Raw genomic sequence first — 24,961 nt, 5'->3', positions numbered from 1 at the left:
CCCAAAGGTTAGCAGTGTCCTACACCTAGAAATAATTAACATTGTTTTTGTTATTATTACACGTGCCTTACATGTGTTGCCTCACAAACTCTATGAAATGGGTATTTTTTATGATTCTTATTGTGTAGGGCACAGAGTGATTAAATAATTTGCCCAAGGTTGTGGAGCTAAGATTTGAATTTAAGCTAAAACATTTCTGAATTGGTATGTATGTATATGTGTGTGTGTGTGTGTGTGTGTGTGTGTGTGTGTGTGTGTGTGTATGTATGTTCGAGTCTTCAATTTTCAACCATCAGAGCTGTCAAATTCCCAAGAAACAGACTCAGACAGGAGAGGTGTGGCAGGAGGTTTCCTAGGGTGTCCACTCAGGATCAGTATCTGTGAAGTATAAAAGGGGCAGAGAAGTCGAACTGCAATGTCGTTGTAACAGAGACTTTAGTCCATCACATGGGGAGCTCCGGAGCTGGGTTGTCTCTTCAGAGAAATCCCCAGGTAAAGTAAGGGAGCCCACCTTTATACCACACCCCCCCATCCTTTTTATGCCCTTGACCTGCCATTGGAGGCAGACTGTTTCTAGGAAGAGAGCATACCCTGGGGCGAGGCAGGTCTCATGAGGTAAGGCAGTGCCTGGAGAGAACTATCAGCCGAGAGCTATCAGCCATCAGTACTTCTAGCAGCTCAGAGAATGAATATTCAGTTCTAAAGAGGGCATCTCTGGAGTCCAACATTACATCCACTACATGCGCTTTTGGTTAGAAAAGGAGGACCAATTACATAACAATAGGGGAGCAGAGAGCCTACCCTATCACATAGTGAACAGCACACAATGTCTAGATAACTCCCATCCCTTTCACGCCCTACCCACATCTGGATACTCTTTCTATGTGGGTAGCCCCAAAGTTTGTGTATCCACCTGAGCGTGGAAAAGCCCCTCACAATTTACAGAGCAATTCTTACTCATTATTTCATTTGTTTGGCACTGTAAATCGATAAAGAAAGAAGGGAAGCTATTAGGCGCCTCAGTTCACAGGTGAGAAAACGAAAGCATAAAGAGATTAGTTAATTTATCTAACATCATGTGCAATTAAGGAACAGCTGGAATCTCAGGTCCATGGTGCCTGTGCAGAAAGTAGCTAGAAGGACTGAGGAAGGCTGAAGCTTCTCGAAGGTAGTAGGACTTCCACACTGGGATCTGCGTCATTCCTTAGCAACAGCTTCCTTCTTCTTTGGAAATAATTCAAGGAAGCTCATTTTTCTGGAAGCTGTGTTCTCCACGAAGACCAAGGATTAAATGAGGCAAGAGAGAGGATGGTAGCAGTTTTCATAATTCATCTCAGGAGGCTTCCTATTTAGCCTCAAAGGAAGAATCGTGCTTAATATTTACAAGTTTTTTTTTTTTTAATATTCTCACCTTGCTGCTGCATGAGTATTACAATATAGTGAAAGTGTAAAATTAGAAAAATCTTTTGAAAATGTCAGAAATTTCAAAGTTTCTGACTTGGATCAGTTCCAGAAATTTAACAGTAATCCTTGGCTGGTGTGTTATCAGAAGCCTGCTGATGAGGATAGTTTCCGGAAAAAGCCATTTGCCTTCATCACCAATAGTCTGCCCTGCCTCCCTCTAGGCAGTTATTCTGATAGTCTGTCAAGGATGTGAAAGCATGTCTTCTAATAAAGACGACTACGTTTGTTTCCTTTAGCACTAGAGGGTGTTCAGAATGCATAAACGTTTTTCTTTCTTGTAAGTCTCATTCTAGATTTTTGAAAAGTTAGCTTGCTTGTTGGACCCTTGACAGTTCTCCTTCACAAATTGCAGGGGCTCACTCTACAACATATGTACTTGGTTTAATAATAAAATAGAATCTTAGTAGCAAAAGAACCTTAGTGACTTAAGTAAACAGAATCCTCTTTGTTTCTCAGTTTGTGGATACTAGGATGAAAGTACACCTGTAAGCAACCATAGGCTTGCCCTAACCATGCTCATCAAAATAGTGAAGTCTTTGGGATGTGCCTATGGTTGCGGAGAAGGACACCGAGGGCTCTCTGGGGATCGTCTGAGACACCAGGTATTCCGGGAGAATGTAAGAGAATTAAAGTAGATTCCATTTCCTCTTCCTCTTCCCTCACTCCAAATTAGGAATGAGTCCTTTGACAATGAGGGTCAGTGTTCCCGGAAAAATATTGTATTTTGTAGGGGTACTTAATGCATCATAAGGTGGGAGGATTCCCACAAATATCTCAAGATATCTAAAACCCAGGCCTGGGAAAATTTAATTGGGAAACCACTTCTACCTCCTGCTCAGGGCAGGCCAACGCCCAGTTGGTAAAAGGGTGTATAATTGGAACATGTGAATTATAGTTTGAAAGAACATTGCAAAGATGAGTGCATTTAGCAAGCTTCTGATGGTCTGTGACAGATGACTTTTTAATCACCTGTCTGGGGTACTATAGAAGAATATCTTATGTTAGAAAAGGGGATCAAATTTTAGGACTTAGTTTGTTGTTTTTAGATACGGAAAATGGCCCTTATTGGGACAAAACAGGACTGCAAAAGTAGCCAGTCATTTTCTGGCTGCTTTGTTTGACAATGAACCTTAACTACTAACTATCTGAGATCATATGCCTTTGAACTGTGTGAAACTTGAAACTCTGCGCTTAGCCTAATTCTGTGATGGAACATGGAAATGTAATTCCATCTCATTTTCATATGCCTCCACTCCCGACTGCTTTTCCCTACAAACCTGAGCAATAACCCACCTCCACAACAAGTCCGAGCTGGAACAGTTGCCTCATGCATACATTTGAACTGAAATCATAAGAAAATATTTTCTTAAAAGTAAGGGTTTGATGCAAATTTAAGACCAGGAAGCCCTTTGACATATCTTAGCAGAGTTTTAGGATCATGTCAAAATCTAACCCCAGCCTGTTTTTCCTTGGTATTAGGTTTTGTCATGAAATGTTCACACAGTATTAGCATGTTGAGTTTCTTTCTTAATCTATCATCTACCTACCTATCTATATATCACTCACTCTTTTGTATTCTGTTATATTGTATTGTATTTGTTTATTATATATATGGGGGTTATTTTCACAGTAATTAACATCTAAATTCTGAAACTTGACATTTTGGCCAAGGTCTAGATTTTGAGGCCAAAAATTTTAAATAATCAAGATAATCATGAGTAAGGCAATAAAAGCTGATGTTGCCCCCATCTTTGCACTTGTGTATGTGATTTTTGACCTTTGATTTTTAATTCTAGTACAGTATGAATAATTCCCTTCAAGGCTAAAACCACATCACTCCTCATGCAGAAGACTGATTCCATGAAATGAAACATCAGAATATAAAAAGAAGTGTCATGCTTTAGCTTGAGGTGTAAACTGGCTCTGACATCAGAACTTGTCTTTCTAGACTTGGAGAAAGTAGGGCTAATTGGATCAGAAGCCACTTGAGGGGCTGTTGCTACCGCTTTGTCACCATACTGTCTTCTCTCAAGAGTACTGAACATTACTCACTCAGAACGTCCAGTTTTCTACCTGCCTTCTCAACTTTGTTGCTTTACATGGCAATACCTCCATTCTCCAGTAGCCCAGTTTAGCACTCATTATAGGGACTATATTTACTTATCCACGCTTAGTAGACGCATTGTCCAAGAGGTATAAATTTGAGAAGTTTTCCCTGGGAAAGTCTAATTCAAGAAGCTAGATGTTTCCAGATTTCTCTGGCATTGGATTTTCAGAAATGACTTCACTTTTAAAATATTAAGAATATTTCTTACCCCCATCAGATCAGGTACTCTGTACTTTTATTTTTTTTTTTAGAAATCAATTATTATTTATTGTAATGATATTCATCAAAGGGCCTAGCAATACCGGCATGTGTTTCTTAGAATAAACTAATCATTAGCTGGTAGTCCCAAATTACTGAAAGGAATTCTCTCTTTATATCTCTTGAAGAAGTTTATAATATTCATTCAAAATCAAAATACTTATGGTTTGATTTTCTGCTTCTTGCTTAAACTTCCCATTGAACTCACTCAGACATTCTAATAGCCTCTAAAGAGTAGATCTGAAACTCTGCCTTTTTGGTGTATTTTATAGAGAAGAAGAAGTACTTTACAAACTTCATTTTATAGCAAGTAGCATTTATTTTATAAGGGAAGGGGGAAGCTTGCTTGAAACATAGCAACCAGAAACCTCTCTGGAATAAAAACACCTAATTTCCCAATCTTCCAGGACCCCGTAAAGGGAAAATGAGGGGGAAAAAAAAAATCAGTCCACCTGACTGTGATACAGATGGAGAGACTAAAGCAAGGTCACACTGAGAAGTCCATTGCTCATTACAAGTTTCAGACTTTTATAACCTTTCTCTTCCTCTCAAAATTCCTAAGACTCTTTCTCTGGGCTTTGACTTGTCAAAATGGTGATATAATTTATATTTTCTTCTGGGCCACCCAGTTCTCAGGGATTGCTTTCCCTGACCTGACTCCCATGCTTATACCTGGTTGCTCCAAATTCCTTGGTTAAGATTGTCCTCGTCCAGCCACTTCGCCCTTCTTGATCTTTTGCTTTTTTCCCCTCAATCCAGAGTCCTCTCTTACCATTTCCCCAGTTCATTCCATTGTTAAGGATTTTCTTTTTTAGGCAGATCTTATCTTCTGTACATACCAACTAATCTCAGTATCTGCCATCTTAAATCCTTTTTGGAAGTGGATGGTCTCTAAACACATTTTCCCCAGCAAACATTATTTGACTCTATCATAGGAGAAATAACCACTGTGAGGAAGCAAGACCTTGACTTCTACTTTTGGCTCTGCTGTGAAATGTGGTGTATCAACTTGGACAAAGTCCTTAACGTCTTTGAGCCTCAGTTTCCTCCACTGATAGAAGGATACTCTTCAAATCACAGAGGTGTGGAAGTTGAATGTTGCTATGCACTTACACACAAAAAATATGTTTTAAACAGCAAAGCACTGCACAAATTTTATTTTTCTCTCAGTGGTAAGAGAGGACCCATAAGCCTCCCTAACAGTATCAGGGCATTTTGTATGTGGCCATCTGCAGTCAATGACTGTGATTTTATTTGTTCTGATGGTGGGGATTATTCCCTTTCTCTTTGCCAGATTGTTTCCCAAAAACTGGGTTTGCCTCTTGGTAGGTATAGAGCCAAAAGATACAACCAAGCCAAAGCACAGGAAACAGAAGGATTTATTACTTGTAGCAAGTAAGGAGAACACTGGGGATCTTTCCCAAAGCAGTGTCTCCCTAACAGCAAAATTAGGGAAGTTTTAAACTAAAGGTACATGCGTATTCATGAAAGGGCTTAGGCGGTGGACAGAGTTCAAACTTTAGTTGATTGAAGTCATTAGGGTCAGTAAAGGTCAACGTCATCATCCCTCAGGTTCCTGATGATCTGGTGGTGAGCGCTTCAGGCTAATCTTTGCTATCAAACCAAATGGGGAGTCTTTACAACTGATATACTGTCTTTCCTATTGTTACTTCTCTTGCCTGGTAACAGTCCTTTGTTTCTGCATTCTTTTGTTCCCTTAAGGTCATTAATTACTGAGGCCTATTCCAGGGCAAGCTTTGTGGCCAGGCTTAAATCACAGAATGGCTTAGGCCAAAAATGACTTCTCTTAGGTCAAGAAAGCCATGCCTAGCTCTCTTTCTCCAGGCACCCCCTACCCTATCTGGTTACAAGATGGCAAAATTATTTGGTGGATCCTAAGAAGTATTTTTTTGAGTATCAGGGCCTAGACAATGGTCAATTGTTTTTCATATTCTTGAGGCCAACTTCTATTTAAATACCAAACTTCCACGTTCAAATGCAGACACATAAATAAACAAGCTAGACTTGCCTTTATTTTATACCTCTTTCACATTTCAAGAGTCTTTCCCTCCTGGCCACGTAGGAGGACTCCGGATAAGCACTTCCTACTTACTCCCCAAAACATCCATAAAATCTACTTCAATTCAGAATAGCCGAGCAAGGGAGTGGCTTGCTTCTTCCCTTGACACAGAGCCTTTGAGGTTTTCTAAACTTTGTTAACCAGTCCTGTCAGCTACCTAAATTTTACACTTGGAGTTTTTTCATTGAGGTCTTAAAATCTTGATCTTGGCGAAAATACTGAGCTAATTCTGGGACAGTGTTAGACCTTAGCTTTGGGTTTTTCCTGAGGAACAGCCCTTCTCAAAGTAATCTCCCTCATACTGCTCAGCCCCCTCTGCTACTTCATCCTCAGATAAGAGGGGCTGGCCGGGGTGGCGGGCACCATTCGGCAGGGATAGACTGAAGCCTTTGTCTTCTGAAGGCTTTGGTCTCATACCAGTGGTATCCCTAGCCTAAGCTGGTACCTGTGACTTCTTCACTTTTCTTCCTTCCTTGCAGGCCCAGAACTGCCTCACTAAGTTATACAAGCTAGATAAGATGCAGTTCCGACAAACCATGAGGGACTATGTGAACAAGGACTCTCTCAATAATGTAGTGGACTTCTTGCATGCTTTGCTAGGATTTTGTATGGAACCAGTCACTGACAGTAAGTAAAACTGCACTGAGTTCTAGGAGGAGTTGCTGTGAGAAGTGAAGCAGGTAGCGTTTCAGAGACACCCGAAATTTGTGGAGATAGAGTTGAGAGGAAAAGCTATTTCTGTGTTTGTGTGTGCACTTGTGTGTAATAAAATATAAACATGAAAAGCTTGCACATCATCTTTGATGACACATTTTGGAGTCTTTCTAAGGACAGCTTAGCTCAGCAGAGGGGAATTTGGTAAAGCTCTGGCATCCTCACCTGCAGCCCCTTGGTCCTTACACTCCTCTCTCTCACGTGACCTCTGTACGACTACTGAGGCAGAGATGAAGGAACAAGGGAATATGCTGATTAGTTCAACAAATATGAAATGAGGACCTTCTATGAGCCAGAAATCGTGCTTGGTGACTTTTTTCACAAAATAAAACAGGAAAGGGGAAAAAAAGACTAAACATAGTAGTAATATAATTTTGATATATATATATATATATATATATATATACACACACACATACACATGTACTGAATTTTTTTTTAATTGGGCAAAGGAATCTAGAGATAGGCTCATAAACTGTTTTATAGCTTTTTAGCTTTTATGGCTTTAAGAAAACTCTAGTGAAAAGACCTATATTATAGGGGGAGACCAGTGAACACAAATTACATCCACAATAAATTATCACCTTCAATATCACTTAAATGTAAATGCAGTAATGAAATTAAGCTGATGCCTGAAGCCTGAGTTAAGTAAAATATGTATTTTTGTTGAGAGTCTGGGATAAAATAACTTTTTTGTATAGGTGTTTATTATTTATTTAGTATGTGTGATAGTAGTTGATTAATTTTTAATGGAGGGGGGAAGGTATAGCTCAGTGGTAGAGGGCATGCTTAGCATGCATGAGGTGCTGGGTTCAATCCCTAGTACCTCCATTAAAAATAATAATAATAAACAAAATAAATTTTTAATGGAGACTTATTTCATGGATTTAGAAACAGCTTTTCTGTTTGTATCCCAGGCTTTATTGTCCCCCTCTAGAATCCCTGAAATAATCTATGTTATTAAAGTTGTTTTCAGCCAAGCATATAGCAAATTTAAAAAACAATGAAGTAAGTAAGCATGTAGTTCAGATGCTGCAAGAGCAATTTTTTATTACAAACTATTTCTTTCTGTTTTTTAACCTATTTGATATAGAAACTATGAACAGAGGCTAAAAGATTTCCTTCTGTAATGTTAGTCTAAAGATAACCTCTGACCCACTGAAACAGACAGTGAGAGGTTGGTAATAAAGTATGTTTCCTCCTTCTTCGTCGTCGTCGTTGTCGTCGTCGTCTTCTCCTTCCCCTTCCTCTTCTCCTTCCTCTTCTCCTTCCTCTTCTCCTTCTTCCTTCTCCTCATCTTACCCCTCTTCCTCATCTTCCTCTTCTTCTCCTTCTTCTCCTCCTCTTCCTTCCTCTTCCTTTTATTATTGAAGTAGTTGATTTACAATGTTGTGTTATTTTCTGGTGTACAACATAGTGATTGAGTCATACTTATATAAAGTATGTTACTTTAAAGTGATGAATTCCTCCTGGGATTTTTGAGAAGTTAAAATGGTTCACAGTGTATCAGCCAGGCAGACACATGTCCCTGACTGATCAGTCTTGGAGCTGCACATACCCCACCTCTACAGTCTACAGGTGGCTCGCAAGCTATGAGAAATACTCTGGCGAGGCCACAAAATACCTAATGTACCCGTTGAAATGTGAAAAACTGGTATAAAATGCCACATAGGGTGATGACCTCAATTCACTGGCATTTCACATGTGGATGAGTTAGAAGGTAGTAGCTCCAAGGGAGTTGTAGATTTTTTCCTATCCATATGCCCGTGGAGTCTCTGGAAGCAAAAGCTGCTGGAAGTCCTGTGCAGCTCTTGGCCAGACTCAGTCTTCTTTTTGTTTCTGGTGGTGCTGGTGTGAATTCCCCTGCAGGGTCCCTCCCCATCTCTTCCCTCCCACTGCCCATCTCACCTGGTCCATCCCACCTTATTCTACTTCCCACCGACTGAACAATTTGCGCTAAGAAATCATCATTCTTCACCACCGAAAAGGTTGTATCAAGTTAAGTCTGTCTCCACTGAGAGACCACTTAGTAGATCTTTTTTTTTTAAGTGATCACCTATTTAAAAACTACTTAGGTTTAAAAGACTTTCTTAGGGTCAACAGTTGATTCTCTTTTTGTTGCTAAGATATATCAATTAAAACACTCCACAAAGTGATGAAATATGTCATAGTAAAGACTCTGATGGAGACAATGAGTTATCTCCAAGTCTTCATAGAGATTATCAAACCAGGGGTATCTGGTTCTGTATCCTCTGCTTCTGTATTTTGTGTAGCCCTTCACTAATTCCTGAGTGACCAGTACTTTAAACTGTGTAGCTGAATGGAAATACTGCCTTTCATTGATGCCTTTGCATTCCAGACAAGGCTGGGTTTGGAAACAACTTCACCACAGTGGACAACAAATCCACAGCCCAAAATGTGGAAGGCATTATTGTCAGTGCCATGTTTAAATCCCTCATCACACGCTGCGCTTCAACGACACATGAATTGCACAGCCCTGAGAATCTGGTGAGAAGCTCCCCTCTTCTTCCCACAGGAGTTCTTGCTCTCATTCCATGGCCCAGAGAAGGACAAGTTGAAGTCTAAAACTTTAAAGTTAAAATATCAATTTTCCCAGTGTCACCAGTAACTCACAGTGGAAACTCAGCAACACGTTTCTCCTCCCTGTTACTTGTTATGTTACCTGCAAATTGGCTTATGTCTTCCATCTCAGAGGTTTTGTGGTCATTGGTAAAAATAGCTGCAAGGTTCTTTGAGCCTTTCAGAAAGAAGGTGCTAGAGCCCAGCTTGTTGGCTCATGAAATAGTAAAGGATGTTATGCCAAGCTTTTTTTCTAAAACCATATACTTACTTTAAAAATTAATGCAAATATGCTGCTAAAATTGATTTTGTCTTTTTTAAATTGAACAATGTACTTTTTTAGCTACTCTTCACAAAAGATTATGTTAATTAAACCACTGAAGCCACAAGCGGAGAGAGCCAGCCTGTAAAAAGTTAGCGCTTAATTGCTACCAAGGAGATTGTGGTTTGGGATACTAAAACATAAATTGAGACTGATATATCTGACATGACTAGATGAATTCAGGTCTCTTCAGTGAGTAAAGCAACATTTCCCTATCTTACCACTCTGTTAGATATTATGAGTCCTATGCAGAAATCAGCCCATTTACACATATGGTCACTATCTGCCAAGCTACTTAAGTCAGAGAAATTATTTTAAGCTATTCTAAACCAATGAAACTATGTATTCACTTAACTTGAGATAAATAGAACAAACACCCAAACTGAAAGTAATTTTGCTAATTGTTGAAGCCATCCCAGCAAGGTTCTTGGAGCTTGAGAATAACTTGAGTACCATCCATGGGTTCAATTTGCTCCTGGCAGGAAGTAATTTGACAAGTTGACTGTAGTATACACGAGCTCACGTAAGTCTTAGCCTACAAATTCATGTATAGAAGAAATAATTTATTTCTTAGTTTTCTTTAAATCAACTTAAATTTGACTTTGAACCCGCATTCCACCAGAATGGCTGGAGGTTGAAGCTCAGTCATTCTTGGGTCTCCCCTACTTCATGGAGTGATGCAAAGATCCCCAAGTCTTAGGTAGGACCCAGGGCCTGGTGAGGCTTCATGGGTTTCAGTCATCAGCCCACTCATGTTAGTTCACGTAATACTCTCTGCTGCTGAGGGATGGACACTCCGGTGCATTTGGAACCCTTGCTTTTTGGGGCCTTGCCTTCCACGGAGGAGCTACTGAAGAGCAGAGTGAGGGCATAGGGCCTTGCTTCCCACAGGACCCAAAGGACAGTCTCTGTGCTTTCCTTACTGACCCTTCCTTCTGCTTTTCTGAAGGTCATGGGCATAATTGTCTCTGTGGTCTTCAGTTTTGAAACCCAAAGCTGTAAGGTAAATGTTTCTTAGGTTTCTGTGTTCTGCTTTGTCATGAACTTTTTTAAGACAAAGAATATAGTATCTGCCTTCTTAAAGAGAGAAGAGAGAGGGGAATATGCTGAGTGAAAAGTTTAATATCTTTTTAAAAAGTCCTGCATATATTATTAAATGTTGAATCACCAATGTAATTGTTTTAATAGCACTGTATCATCTTAAGTCCATAGTCAAGTTCATGTTCAAGTGGGCTGCAACATACATATTATTTGTTAAATCTGTGCAGCAAAATGCACCATCCTTGAATATCAGGCTCTGTTAGGAGTGTCTAGAGGAGTTAGCATATTTTATCACAAAGATAGAGAAATTGTGGAGAAGCTCAACAGCAACTGAAATCTCTAGTCTAATTGCCTTTTTTTTTTTTTTTTGCAGGCATCTCTTTAGAAGTCACAGTTTAGAGAGAAATTAAAAACTTGGGAATTCAGTGGTTAAAAGTGTAAATTGATATCTATCTAATGATACAGCCAACTTTCTGAATATGAAGCTTGGTAACCATTCTTTTTGATACTGAGGATGACAGGCAAGGGTCTTGGTAATGTTACTATAGGTACAGAGGGGCAGTATACCATCAGTTTCACTGTAGTACTTTGTCTTCTTTTTACGACTCCAATGCTCATCTAAGTCCAAGGAATTATCTTCTCCCCTTCTTCCTGTGAAAACTATTTAATCACATAACGATCTTCCTTTTCCCACACTTTCCGTCTTGCTTCCAAACAGGGACTGTATTGTGATATCCGTCAGCTGGTCCAGTTCATCAAAGAGGCACATGGGAATGTCTTCAGGAGAGTGGCCCTCAGTGCTCTGCTTGACAGTGCCGAGAAGTTGGCACCAGGGAAGAAGGTGGAGGAGAATGAAGTGGAATCTAAGCCTGTAGGCGGTAAAAGGTTGGAAGCTTGAGCTCTCTGAATATTAGGGTTTGCCTGTGTCTGTAGAATATAATCTTCTGTTGCACTGTCCGTGGAGTTCCCAACATGGTGTGTAACTCCAGTGCAGGGATGGTGCAACTCTCTTGTATAAGCAGTATTGCTGCTGGTGGTGGCTCAGCTGCAGCTTAGAAAAGGAATGAGTTTGCTATCAAATAAATTCTGCCTCTGTATGAATCCAAGCTCAGTTGATTTCAAACTTTTATACACTTGAACCTCACTTCATAGCTCTTAATTATATGGTAAAATGTTACCTGTGTTTTGACCCTTCTCTAGATAACTTACATTCTTGCCCGGAAAGGAAAATCAATTACTGTTACCCTATCATCCTGTTCAGTAAGTAATATTTTAACATGACAAAAGACAAATTGCTGAGCAGTGTCCAATTATTTTTTCTTCTAGTAAATAGGAGTTTATTGTATGCCCATTCTATAAGAAATGCCACTTACAAAGATCAAAAGAAACTCCTAAACTCAAAATCCTGCCTGCAGCTAGTGACTGTCTGCAATAATGTAGCTAGCTTCTGAGTCAAATGGTAAGATGTAAATTCCATCCCAACATAGACTCATGGTGGTATAGGGTTTGCAAGCCATCTAGGTTGTCTGGAACAGAATGTTTTTCCCTTATGAAGTGTATGAAGTATTGAGAGGCAGTGGCCTGCTCTGTTGTGATTGGTGGAATGCACCATTTGCTTAGGTCGGAGGCGGGAAGCATTGTGGATAAAGGCCAGGTGACCCCTGCACCTGAGGAATGTCGCAGCTTCATGTCCGGTCGCCCCTCCCAGACTCCAGAGCAGTAAGTAGCATTGGGTTTTGTCTCCAATGCAGTGGGCTGAGCACTTCCCACTGGAAGAAATTCTATTTTCCAGGCTGCTGTTTGTTTTTCATTTCTGTTGAACTTCTCCTTGCTTCTGCCCTTTACTTTTCATTCCCAAAGCCACTCACCTCTACAGGCCCAAACCATAAATAGCCAACCTTGTGCTTACAGGAAGCCTCCCTCACTGCCTTTCCCATTTCCAGTTTCTCCCCCTCTTCCGCCTTTCATGCACAATCCTGCAGATAAATCTTGAAAAATAGCATGTGTGGTAGGTGGGGTGGGGGTGTCATCCACTTTCTTGCTTAAAATCACTTGCAAGTTGTCAATGTAATCAATGAAGCTTTTCCAAAAATAACTAAGATAATTTTTCTCATGTCCAGCTTTAGCTGGACTCTACTCCATTTCACCTGGGTCCTCTCCTGAGAGTCATTCCAAAGTCCTCTGACATCAGTTTATCTCCATTTTTCATAACAGCAAAATCAAAAGCGTCTTGATAATAGTGCCCCCAGAAAATGTGCGGATTACTATAGACTCTAAATATGTAGTCTAGTTCTGTGCAAGGCTCATTTGTATTCATTCTTCTTTTAATAACTATTTGCTCACAGGTATGATCAATATTTAAAATATGAACATCATTTTAAGTATGCCATTTTACTTCCCAAAACCCTGATCTTGTATTGTGATTATCCTTCTAGAAATCCTGCAGGGTATTCTAGGTTTTATGGTATCCCCTCTCTCTAGTCAAGGAAATCAGTCATCAAATAGAACCTTGGTAATCCACAACAAGCAACAAAACCTTCAAAGAAAAAAAGTCTGCACAATTCTTGTAGCCCTTCAAAATCTTAGAAACTGCCCCTAAATGGGTAGAGAAAAGGAAGGAGAAGATAAATCATCTCCATGGGTCCAGGGACCAAGTGAGTTTTTACTTACGTTACAGCTCTAACTCTTAGATGGGGATTGGCCCATAGTAGGCACTTAATATGTTTTTCAAGAATGAATGAATGACAGTCAATCAGTGAAAGGATGGACTTGTCGAATTTTTACCATTAAGCCTTTGTCTTCTTTAATTTCCATTCTCAAAATTGAAGTTTAGTTTTTCCTTTAAGTCTTTAAGGACATAATAAAAATCTAAACAAACAAACACAAAAATTAATGTGAAAGGCAAAGGTCTGTAGCTGAATAACCAACGACAAGACTAGTAAGAAGTCCTTACGTACAGAATTTGTCCAAAATAAGAGAGAGGGGCTTTTTTTCACCCAAAATAACGCTAACCAACTACTGAGCTAATCTGAACAATGAGAATGATTTAATAGGTAAATCGAATTTAAAACATAAAACCACCCACCTTGATAGTTGATTCTGTTTCCCAGATTGCAAAATATTCTTTCTTCAGTGTTCTGTAAATACCACCTCATTTCTCAGCACTTAGCACGTGCCTGTTCTTTCCCTTGAATGATGATACATATTTTAACATGTGTCTACATAAAAATCTCCACTTGGTGGGATATCATAGAATTTCAAATGTGGGACTTTTCCCTGATCTGAGTGGGCCCCGGGGATGTGCCTGCCATATGTCCTCTATTTAGCACTGGGGAAAGGTGGGTGGGCAATCCTGGCTCCTCTTCTATCTTCTCTTTCTCTTGCCTTTCCCTCCCCTTCATTCCCTTCACTTCTCCTTCTTCCCCCTTAAATAAAAATCACATTAACTGAGTAGTATTAAAAGCAGTTTTATATGCCCATTTCTCTGAAACTCATTACTGATACACATTCACTGGACAAAGTTGATGTGGCACTTTATTGTACAGCTGGTCAACTATAGCCTCCCTGGACGTTTCTCCTCTCAGACCACGTAGTCCTATACTCATCACTGTGCCTTGCATTTCCCAAAGGTAAGAAAAGCTTCATACACTGTGATCATCTGATAAAAATAATGGAGAAGTCTAAAACACTGATTTAAATTCACACCATGTTTGATAAGCAGTGTCCTGAATTAAAATAATAATTGAAGGTATTTAATACTCTGGTACTAAAATCTGCATCTCCATATAAATATCTTCAGAAAATGATTACACAATACTGTCAAATTTTAGACAGATCCCAGGTTTAACCTCAAAGCTTATAAGCAAATCATTACCTAGAACCCCTGAAAAGAAATTTCACCATGTGTTACTAGAGTATTTTCTATAACCTATTCTTTCCAAATTACTGAAGTATATATGTTGTTCAAGCTGAAACGTGGAAAACACAGAAAAGCATGGAGAAAAATAATTTTTAAAAAACATTTTTTTATTGAATTATAGTCATTTTACAATGTTGTGTCAAATTCCAATGCAGAGCACAATTTTTCAGTTATACATGGAGAAAAATAATTTTTAAATCCAGATATCTTCAAATACAGATGACCACTCCAGATCTGATACATTATATTGAGTGACTATTTGAACATATGTGCACACAAGCTCACACACAGAGACACACTTACATGTGTACTTTTCTTTTTATTACCTTGGTGTTAATCCCGTTAACCCATTTGATCACTGCCTTTTAACTTTGCAATACATCATCAACGTACCTCAAATCACTAGTCTTCTGAAAATAGAATTTTAATAACTACAGAGGATGCCATCCTACGGAAGCCCTACAGTTTATTCAGCTGTTTCCCTGGAGTTGAACATTTAGATTGTTTCCATTTTTTTTTTTAACGTTGACCCACAAACCTCAGTGAGCATTTGACTTTCTCGTATCTACATGTTAGTTTATTGTCCCATTGTTTCCTTGGGTTAACTTCCTAGAAATTGAATTTCTCTGTTGAAGGTGTAGACAGAGGCTTTGGATAACATATTATCAAAGTATCTTCCAGAAAGGTTGACTCATTCTGTCTCATCGTGGTAGTGTGATAGTACCATTGCTTTTTCTCCCTCTCCCCTCAATCTTTCTTAATCATTAAATAATTTTACTTAATGAGTGAAAATGAGGATCTCATTTCAACTGGCTTTTTTTTTTTTAAGTCCTGGTGAGATTAAACTCTGCATGCTATTGGCCACTTGTCTTTTTCCTCTTGTGGAATGCCCTAGTCAGAAATCCCTTTGGAGAGGTTCCCATTTGTCTTACTGAGTCAGGCTAATTCTTGTAACTCTTAAATTTTAAGCTTCTTTGACTTAAGAAAGCTAAATAATCAGGAACTATAAAAATAACTTGGTGAAAAATTGTGGGATGAAGCATCCCCTGGGTATGGTGATTGCATTTTATTTATTTATTCAAGCATTTTTGTAAGTTTGTTTAGTGCCAAGAATTATAGGTGGGGAATGGGGTTGGGAGCAGGGTTGGGGTGGGGAGTAAGTTACGGTACTTCAGGAAACTTCAAAAAAGTTAAATATTTACTGACACGGTAACTGCTTCTGTGATTATGACTCATACTTGCAGACAATTACCTGCAATAATATTTAGTCTTTTTATTATGGTTGAAAAAAATGATCACCTCAATTTGACAGCTGAGACATGACTATTCTCAATAACCACTCAGAGTCAACTTTGGTCTCCCTCCTTCCACTCCCACTCTGACTCTTCCTAATCCCAGCCCATCAAAGATCAGCCTGCATGATTTGCCTAAATATCATTGTCAGGCAGTTGAAAGAAATCTAGGAGAATTTCACGTGTGTTGTCAGACGTCTAACCCTATCATCTGCCTGATTTTCAGCGATGAACAAATGCAAGGGGGCAACCTGGGACGGAAAGATTTCTGGCGCAAGATGTTCAAATCTCAGAGTGCAGCGAGTGACACCAGCAGCCAGTCTGAGCAGGACACTTCAGAATGCACCACTGCCCATTCGGGGAACACCTCTGACCGGCGTGCCCGCTCACGGTCCCGCAGAATTTCCCTACGGAAGAAGCTTAAACTCCCCATAGGTAAAAGTATGTCTGTATTTATTTTATGGTTTCTCTTATTCCCTGCCATATCCTCAAATCAACTCACAATCAAAACAGAGCAACGCATGGAAGGAAAAACTTTCAAATCACGAAGACTAGGCTGACTTCATTCATTCATTCATTCTTCTTTCAGTTGATATTTCTCAAACCCCTACTGTGTACTTCCATCATGTGCAAACACTGTGCTAGGCTTCAGGGATTAAATGGTGAGCAAAATTACACAGTGCTTGACTTTGCTGAATTTATAATCTATTAGAAGTGATAATCACTAAAGCGGATAATCATACAACTAATTATAGTTGCAAACTATGAATTTTATGAAGGAAATTTATGTAGTGCTCTGAAAGCATGCAATGACAAGACCTAACCTAAATAGGGAGAGGGAGTAGGAATCAGGGAAGGCTTCCTGAAGGAAGTGGCATTAAGATCTACGGGATACTGAGGGGGAGTGGAAAGGAGAGCACCCCAGGAGGTAGCAGTACAATGTGCGAAGATATGGGTTCTTTTTGTCCTCATCTTAGTCATGTAATTTTATAGCCCAACACTGAAGATGTTTATTCACAGCGTGTACATTTGGAAAACAATTTGCTTTCACTTTTATTTACATCAAGCCATGTAACTTTCACTGCTTGTTGGGCACATGCTGACTTTTTTGTTTAATCCATTTGGGAGAAAATGCTATCATGGTCTAATTTCTTTTTTAAATTATTAAATAGGAAACTGGCTGAAACGATCCTCCCTCTCGGGCCTGGCAGATGGTGTGGAGGACCTCCTGGACATCAGCTCTGTGGACCGCCTGTCTTTCATCAGGCAAAGCTCCAAGGTAAACAGAACATTACTTATGTAAGGGAATGTTGGAGTCACTGATAGGAAAATGTCAGGGCTGAGAAATGCTAAACACCTGGCGGGGCCAAATAAGGAAGAGCTGAAGAAATTCCCTTCAAGTTAAGTAAGTTTTAAAAACTTAAATGAGCAATGGAAACTAAGACATCTTCGTGGTAGACTATCATAGACAGGAAAAAAGTGACAAAAACTTTATGTAAAATTATAATGCAGCTGTAGAGAGGTATATAGGTATTATTTCCCAGCTACTTTTAATTTTTAATACATATGTGAAATTCTGACATCCAAGTTCCTATCCAAGGATGGATATATAATTGTATAATGATTCCTTTTACACACATGCACATCCCCCCAACCAAACCACCCACACACCACTTATCTTCCTTCCCTACTTTTCATACCATATGGACCCTTTTCCCCATTGAAAAGGGTAAAACAGCTTAGAATGACTTTTCCCACTAAGTGCTTCTTCATAATACTGTTAGACATTGTAGGAGCATGCAGTTTGGAAAAGTCATGGTTCTCAGTGAAATCCGTTTCTGATAAGAGTCTTCCTTGTGGCTGATGCGTGGCCTGGTTGCTGTAATTTTCAGCATATAAGACTTTAATTTCTTTGTATACAAATTATTTGCTTACACTCTTTCTTCTTTGACTCTTACTAAAACCACTTGTCTTCTGTTTTAAAAGCAATGTTTTGAAATAATAAAAAGAATATAGAACATTATAGGACATTTATAAGATATATTTATAATTCCTCCTTCATATTCTTTTTGCTAAAATTTGGCCTAGTATCTGAGAGTCTATGAGGCCCATAGCTTCATTGCTTTGCTGAAAACAAACACATTTCAATTGTTAGAAAAAAATATTATTGCACTTTATAGTACACATTATAAATTGATTTAAACCAGTTCCTATTTGGCTATCTTTCACTTCATTTGATTCTCAGTTGTGGTATTGTTTGTAAAGATTGCATGTGAGTTGTTGTTCATAAATTTGAGTTTGGACTTTATCAGAATTGAACCTTAAGAATATCTCAATTGTTCATGAAATTGTGCCTGATTATTTCACTTTCAATCTGTGACCAACACTCTCTTCAAAATGTAGTTATTAAGTGATGTCTTTTTTGGCACATGGGAATAAACTATCCAGACTAGCTAACCAGGTGTAGAAGTCAGAAGAAATGAAGGGAACTTCATATTCTAAACAACTTATTTTTCAAGGTAAAAGTTAGTATAAACACAAAGAATTTCCTTTGAATTGAGTTATGTGATCGCTTCCCTTTTTTTCTCAGGTCAAATTCACCAGTGCTGTGAAGCTTTCTGAAGGGGGGCCAGGGAGCGGAATGGAAAATGGAAGAGAAGAGGAGGAGAACTTCTTCAAGCGTTCAATTGGTAAATGTCACTTGGCCTAAGAATTACATCCAACTTTTCATTACACAGAACAAACATTTAATGAGATAAAATGATCCATTTTTCTATTTCCATTGATTTCTTATTCATTTCTTCCTCATATGTGTGCTGTTTTTACTACTATTTATAGCTTCTCTACTTGTTATCAGTTTGGTTCAACAGACATTTATGGAAGTCCTACTGGGTTCCTCACTCCCTGGTGGGCCCTGGGTTTACCAAGAATAAGACACAGCCTCTTCTTCTGCCTTTCTATCCTTTGTTAAAATCTGAGAGTAAAGAACCTTCATATATCCTTTTATCCACCCACCTATCTACTTAGGAATTCTGCACATTTTATCCCTGACAGGTGGCCAGCCACCCTCTGAGCACTTCCACTGAGGGGGAGTTTATTACTTTACAAAGCAACTAGACAGCTGTCATTGTTAGAAAGTCTTTCCTCATGTTCTGAAAGTATACTTATCCATAAATTTGACTCACTAGTCCTAGCAGTGATATCTGTTCACGCACATACACACACACACACACACACACACACTCACTCATACACACATAATGGTAGTTTCACCTATTATCCATTTCACCTTCTCTCTTTTCATCTCACTTCTGCTGGTTTAATATTGTTGATTCCCTTTGTTTTCCTTACATAGAAGAGTCTCTAGGTCCATCACCATTTAGATTCCATTTTACATGTATTCTAGTTAGATAATGTGCTTTACAAAATGTGGTGCCTCAGATGGAATGCAATATACCATTTTGACTTTAATCAGTGTAGTAGATAGTGTAACTGTTAAGCTCCAGGGATATAGCCAGTGGATGAACACAATTTAAGACTGCGTTATCTATTTTCACATCACATAGTTGATTTGTATTGAATTTTGGACTTACTTTTGCTAGATGTCCTTCACATGAATGAATATCATGCATCACTTTGAAATAGCCATTATTAATTCTTCATCTCAAAATACATAAAATGTATTGTTTCATTAACTTGCCGGTGGTTGTGACTTGCCCAGGGAGGAAGTTAAGAGCAAGAACCCAAAACAAGTTGAATTCTGAATCTTTTCTCCTTTACCATTGTGCTATAAAGATACATCAGCAGACATACACATTTCCCTATTTTCATCCAAGGTGTTGACATTACTACTAAACAGGGCAAATCCAAAGAAATAGCTCCTAGAACACATCTAGTTGACTTTTATTGATTAACAATTTGTGGGTACAGTTTTTCAGCCAATCACACACTTAATTTACTAGTGATTGGCAAGTACTTTCCAACCTCGTTACAAAAACATCATCTGACTTTACCAAAATATTTCACTGGTATCTTTATAACTCTGTCAAAAGGAGACATGTAACTTAGTTCAACAAGATGTCTTCTTGATACTACAAGGGTTCCTATGATTACTTCTGTGTTTTTCTTTTTCTTTTTTTTTTTTTTTAATGTTCCTCTCTATGTAATTCTCTCTTATAGAATTGGGCTAGGGCACACATCAAGCTAATTAGTCTGTGGTTTCGAGAATCTTCCTAGCAATCAGGATCTTTGTCGTTTTCAGTCCTCTTGCACTCTTTCCACTCATGATATTTCAGAGAGGATACATCTAGTGTTCAAAACGGCCAGTATTCTGTGGTGGTTGAATGAAAGTTGGAACTAAAGTGTGTTCTCCAGGTGCTGTGTTAACTGGATGTCATTTGTCTAGTACTGTGATCACATCTCCAAGTTCTTTCCATGCACTGGTGTATAACTTGGTGGAACTGAAGCTTAAACTCAGAGACTAGGGTCTCTCACATTTGGTGGCTTCTTAGTGAATCTTTTCTGTACTTTCCCATTTGTGAATTTCTCTCCTTTGTAGAAAGGATGAAAGCATAATTGAGTTGTTGACTTTCCTTTTGACTTCCTTACATTCCTTTCTTCAGGTAAAAAGCCAGTATTTTTACTCTTACTCTTGTTCCAAACATGTTATCATTAGTATTTCTCACACACCTTAGTTCATTCTGGATTTTGTGTTTTTCTCACCACCATTCTTACAGATTTCAGCCACTGTTTCACATGCTCTTTATATTCCCTTCACAAATAGAAAAGACCTGATACAGAACATTCATAAAGCCTGAGTCTAGGGTGAGTTTGTATCAACAATCAGCAATACAGACAGTCTCTTCCTGTTTGTCTAGAAGCCAAAATGATAAAATCTGGGACTGATTCTGGAATATTTTATGTGCTTTTGACTTGCAAAAGAATATGACTTGACGTCATCATTCTTTGTCCTTGTTTTCTGGCTTGTTAAAAATTACAAAGAGTAGTCTGTGAGACAATTCTTTTGGAATCTCTCACAGAAGACAGGTATCCTTAGCTATTATAAAGAACAAAACAACATTATGTGCTAATCTAAGTACATTGTATTTTGCAACAACTACCATCCTTGACCATGTGAACACCTTTTTAACTTTGAGCCTAATTTTGTTTTTTCTTTCTTTCTCTCTGTTTTACTTTACAATCTGACTAAATGGTCTCTGTGCATCCATTATAGATGCATTGTCCTTTTCTTTCTTATTCAAATGATTTTCGTTTAATTGCATATTGCCTGTTTCTTGATTTAAAGTTGTTAAAGAAAACAAATATCAGAGGTTTTCAATTTAAATGCAGTACCCAAACTTCATTGAATTAAGATAAAATGCAATAGCTGATAGAATTTTTAACCTAAAAGATTATTCAACAAATGAAAAATACATCTGCTGAATATTTAACAGAACTGAAATTACATTCAGAGAACAGCTATCTTTTTCTTCTATGTTTCCCCATTCATTAAGAATATTTTATTATAGAAATCATGGATGATATTTCATTAATTAAAGCGGTGGATTTCTTCTCAACTGATCAGCAAACTTTACTGAATATCTTCTTTGTGCTCAGCTCTGCCATGAGCTCTATGGGAAATGATGCTTAAAGAAATACTTCATCTTGAAATGACGCTTTGGAGATTTAACAGCTTTTTAAAAATGTATTCTATGTAAATTATGCCTCAGTAAATTTAATGTAAAAAAAAAAAAAACCCAGTAAATAAATGCAACTAAACCATGCTGAGACTAAAAAATTAATGATAGCCAAGGAAGCCAGGAGGCATCCTTACATTCTTGTAAGTTTATATAAAAGATAGACTAAGAAGAGGTACATTTTATAGGCAAATTACTTTATAACATTTCTTTTAGTATTACAACACGAAATGCAAAACTGCTCAAAAAGTTAGCAAATATATTGTTATCTATTACTGCTTTACAGGTACAATGGAAAATTTCCATTGTAAATAGCTTTTCCCTACGGCATGATCCTATGTCCTGGGCTCACAGGGTTCCACTGATCTTCTTATCTGTCATAAGGGTACATCATTCTGTGAAGGGCTCTTCATAGAATAGGTTCTTGCTGACAAAAGTTGTTTTGATCACTTCTCTCTTCACTATTTTGGTCATCATCCTTAGCTGCGTTCTTTCTGAAGTTCTTTTGATCAAAATGGCACTTTCTTTAGTGATATTGAATATATTTCTTTTAGAATTAATTATCTTGTCAAAAAATATTTTAAAAGATGTGGGACACTTATTCTTAATGCTTCTTTTAATAAAATGATGACAACTGTTTTTTAATAAATTGGTAAAATTAGAATAATTTTTTGACCATCCATCCTGTCTTATGTATTAGTTCTTTTATAAATTTGAGAGTTACCACTTGATGCATCTTAATTATAGTAGGAAATAATGAAATGAGTGGATTCACTAAAAACAAAAATCTTATTATTTGGGATCTATCAAATTCAAAGTTTAAGTTTAAAGACTTAAGGCTATAATTTTATTTAATGGATGATATTTCCTGTGATATGTATATGTATTAAAGGGCTGTATATAAATGATTAATGAAGTGATATATAGATAGGAAAAATAATAGGAAGTTGCCTGTTCTTATAGCTTTGGTAATGTCCAGTGATTAAATACTGTATTGTCCAGGAAATATTTGTTCCTAATCTATAGCTTCTATGCCTTCTTTGTATCATTTGAAATTCTGTCTTTGGAATTTTTTCCACTGTCAGATTCTTCTTGAGCTACTTCCTTTTGCGTTTGATATGAAATATGCTACACTAACTGAAAAAAAAAATACTGAGGGTGTTGAACATAGAATTTTCAATATGGAATATTTGTACCTGAAAAGAAAACATACCCATAAGGAATGAAATGTGGGAAATGTTGATAATGATATTTTAATTATATTCTGAGCCATTTTGTATTCTTATGAAAATTTTCAAACATGGACAAAAAGTAAAAAGAATTTTCCAATAGATCCCAAGTATCCATCACCCACTTGAAATAATGATAAAAAATTTTACAATTTGCTTCATCTTTTATTTTTGCAATGTGTTTTAGAACAAATTCCAGACACCATATCATTTCACACCTACATACTTCAGTACGATACTGTGACATTTTGAAAGTTGTTGACCAGGAATCGGTAATTGTGTGTCATGCCATATTTTTTTATCTTGTGGTAATAAAGTCCAAAGGAATCTGTTCCCCAAGCTTGAACTACTTCCAAAGGATGTGTTTTCTAAAAGAACAGGTGCCCACTTTTTTCCACTAGTTCATCTGTTGGCCACCATCCCTTGTGTGGGACATACTCTCTTGGTAACTCAAGCTCATAACTGTAAATATGGCCCTTTTATCTACGATGAATGCAGGTTATTAAAGGGGTAACTCCAACTCTGGATTTGATTTTTAAATGCAAATTTGCAAACATTAGTGTTAATTAACAGGGATAAATTATTTACCATACATCCTGCAACCACCAGTGGTGACACACTTGTGTGTAGGGCACTTCAGTTGAGAGCAACAGTTACAAGAGCCACCTTTGTGCTAAGTGGCAGGTGGGCAAGTGGGGCAGTGGGTGGGAGGGATCAGGGTATTCTTGATAGAAGAGGGGAGAGAGTCATTTCCTGTAATGGGATCTGTCACCTAGTGAGGACCAGGAGTTGGTAGCATTGCAAATAAATGGCATCAGCGCAGATTAAACCAAGCACTAAATCAGCATCCTGGAGGTATATTCTTAGGTAGTGGAGGTACATTTCAGAATCATGGGAAGTAATTTGAGCTTGATTTTAAAAAAACTACATTCAATATTATTACCTTATACAAATTATACACACACACACACACACACACACACACACACACCACACACTAGAAGCACTATATATATACACACACACACACACACACACACACACATTTATAAATATATATATACTAGAAGCTATAGAAAAGCCATGAGATATTTAGGCTTTCTTAAAAGTGCCTAGGGATTAAAAAAAAAGATGAAAAACAATGCTTTGTATTATTCTTCCTTAATGTGTGATCCTTAGACTTTCTGTATTAAAATCATGTGGCATGTTTGTTAAAAATATACATTGCCCCCAGACCTATGGAATCAAAATCTCTAGCAATAGGACCTGATATTCTGCATGTTAAGAAGCTCCTTCTTGAGCTAGTGACTGATTCTCATTCGTAGGTAGCTTAATATGGAAAAGTAAGTGAGGATGGGTCAGTGGTTCCCAAACCTCTGACCCCTGTGTGGGGTCAGGCTGGCGGCATCATTATCACCTGTGAAGATTTACAAAGTGCAAAATCTTACATTCCTCTTCCAGGAATGCTTCTGAAGTTCTGAATAAGATTCAGGAACTTCCCAGATAATTCTGATAAACAGCCATGTTTGGAGATCCTAGAATTAAATGAGCAACCTCTCAAGTCCTTTACAACTCTAATAGTCAGTGATTCTTTGCATTGTAGCTAAATTATCAAGATATTATCTTTGATATCAGCTTTTCTGTAACAAATCTGAAATTGCACAGTGATTTTTGCATCTTCCAGTAAAAACAAGTTAGTTGTTGATTACAGGAAGAATTATTTTAAATAATCCTCTTAGCAATATTAGAGAGGAGATCTGGTGGCAAAGTGATCAGACCCTATATTTAAATAGTTGTATAAAACCCCAAATTTACATATATACTATGTGTCATCAGATTCCTAAAAGTCAAGATGTGTCCAAATCAAGCATTAGCTAGAGAGGAGGGAGATGTGGTCCAGGAAAATGTTCTCAGGCCAACAGTACAGAAAATGCATTGTTAAAACTTCAAAGCTCTGTTTTTAATTTATAACCATTATACTCTCTCTCCTTCATTCCTCCACCATGGGAAAACCCCTGCAGGTTGCCACAGTTTCGATGACCATCTGTCTTCCAACCAAGATGGTGGAAAAAGCAAAAATGTGGTGAATCTTGGAGCAATTCGACAAGGCATGAAGCGCTTTCAATTTCTGTTAAACTGCTGTGAGCCGGGGACAATTCCTGATGCATCTATCTTGGCAGCCGCCTTGGATCTCGTAAGTGGTTGGAAGAATTTGCCCACCGTGTCCCCGATTCCAGTTAATTCTGCTAATGGAGAAAA

At 38.0% G+C, this 24,961-nt stretch overlaps 1 protein-coding gene across 10 annotated transcripts in view; it reads left to right on the top strand.

The window, feature by feature from the left end:
- The window catches only part of UNC80 (unc-80 homolog, NALCN channel complex subunit), a 190,476-nt gene that overhangs the window by 39,920 nt on the left and 125,595 nt on the right, over positions 1-24,961 (top strand). For 5 of the 10 annotated variants that reach the window (XM_032479953.1, XM_032479960.1, XM_032479958.1 and 2 more), the window contains exons 14-22: positions 1,935-2,081; positions 6,389-6,536; positions 8,983-9,131; positions 11,285-11,451; positions 12,187-12,285; positions 16,004-16,218; positions 16,950-17,056; positions 18,368-18,467; positions 24,724-24,896. In XM_032479953.1, coding sequence (XP_032335844.1) covers positions 1,935-2,081; positions 6,389-6,536; positions 8,983-9,131; positions 11,285-11,451; positions 12,187-12,285; positions 16,004-16,218; positions 16,950-17,056; positions 18,368-18,467; positions 24,724-24,896 — 1,305 coding nt within the window. The remainder of the gene's footprint in view (positions 1-1,934; positions 2,082-6,388; positions 6,537-8,982; positions 9,132-11,284; positions 11,452-12,186; positions 12,286-16,003; positions 16,219-16,949; positions 17,057-18,367; positions 18,468-24,723; positions 24,897-24,961) is intronic. The other 5 variants (XM_032479957.1, XM_032479961.1, XM_032479954.1 and 2 more) reach the window with 2 other exon arrangements.

The sequence above is a fragment of the Camelus ferus genome, chromosome 5, assembly GCF_009834535.1.
Source record: "Camelus ferus isolate YT-003-E chromosome 5, BCGSAC_Cfer_1.0, whole genome shotgun sequence".
NCBI classification, from domain to species: Eukaryota; Metazoa; Chordata; class Mammalia; order Artiodactyla; family Camelidae; genus Camelus; species Camelus ferus.
The sequence above is the reverse complement of the archived record's forward strand: the minus strand, read 5'-3'. Positions and strand labels throughout refer to the sequence as shown.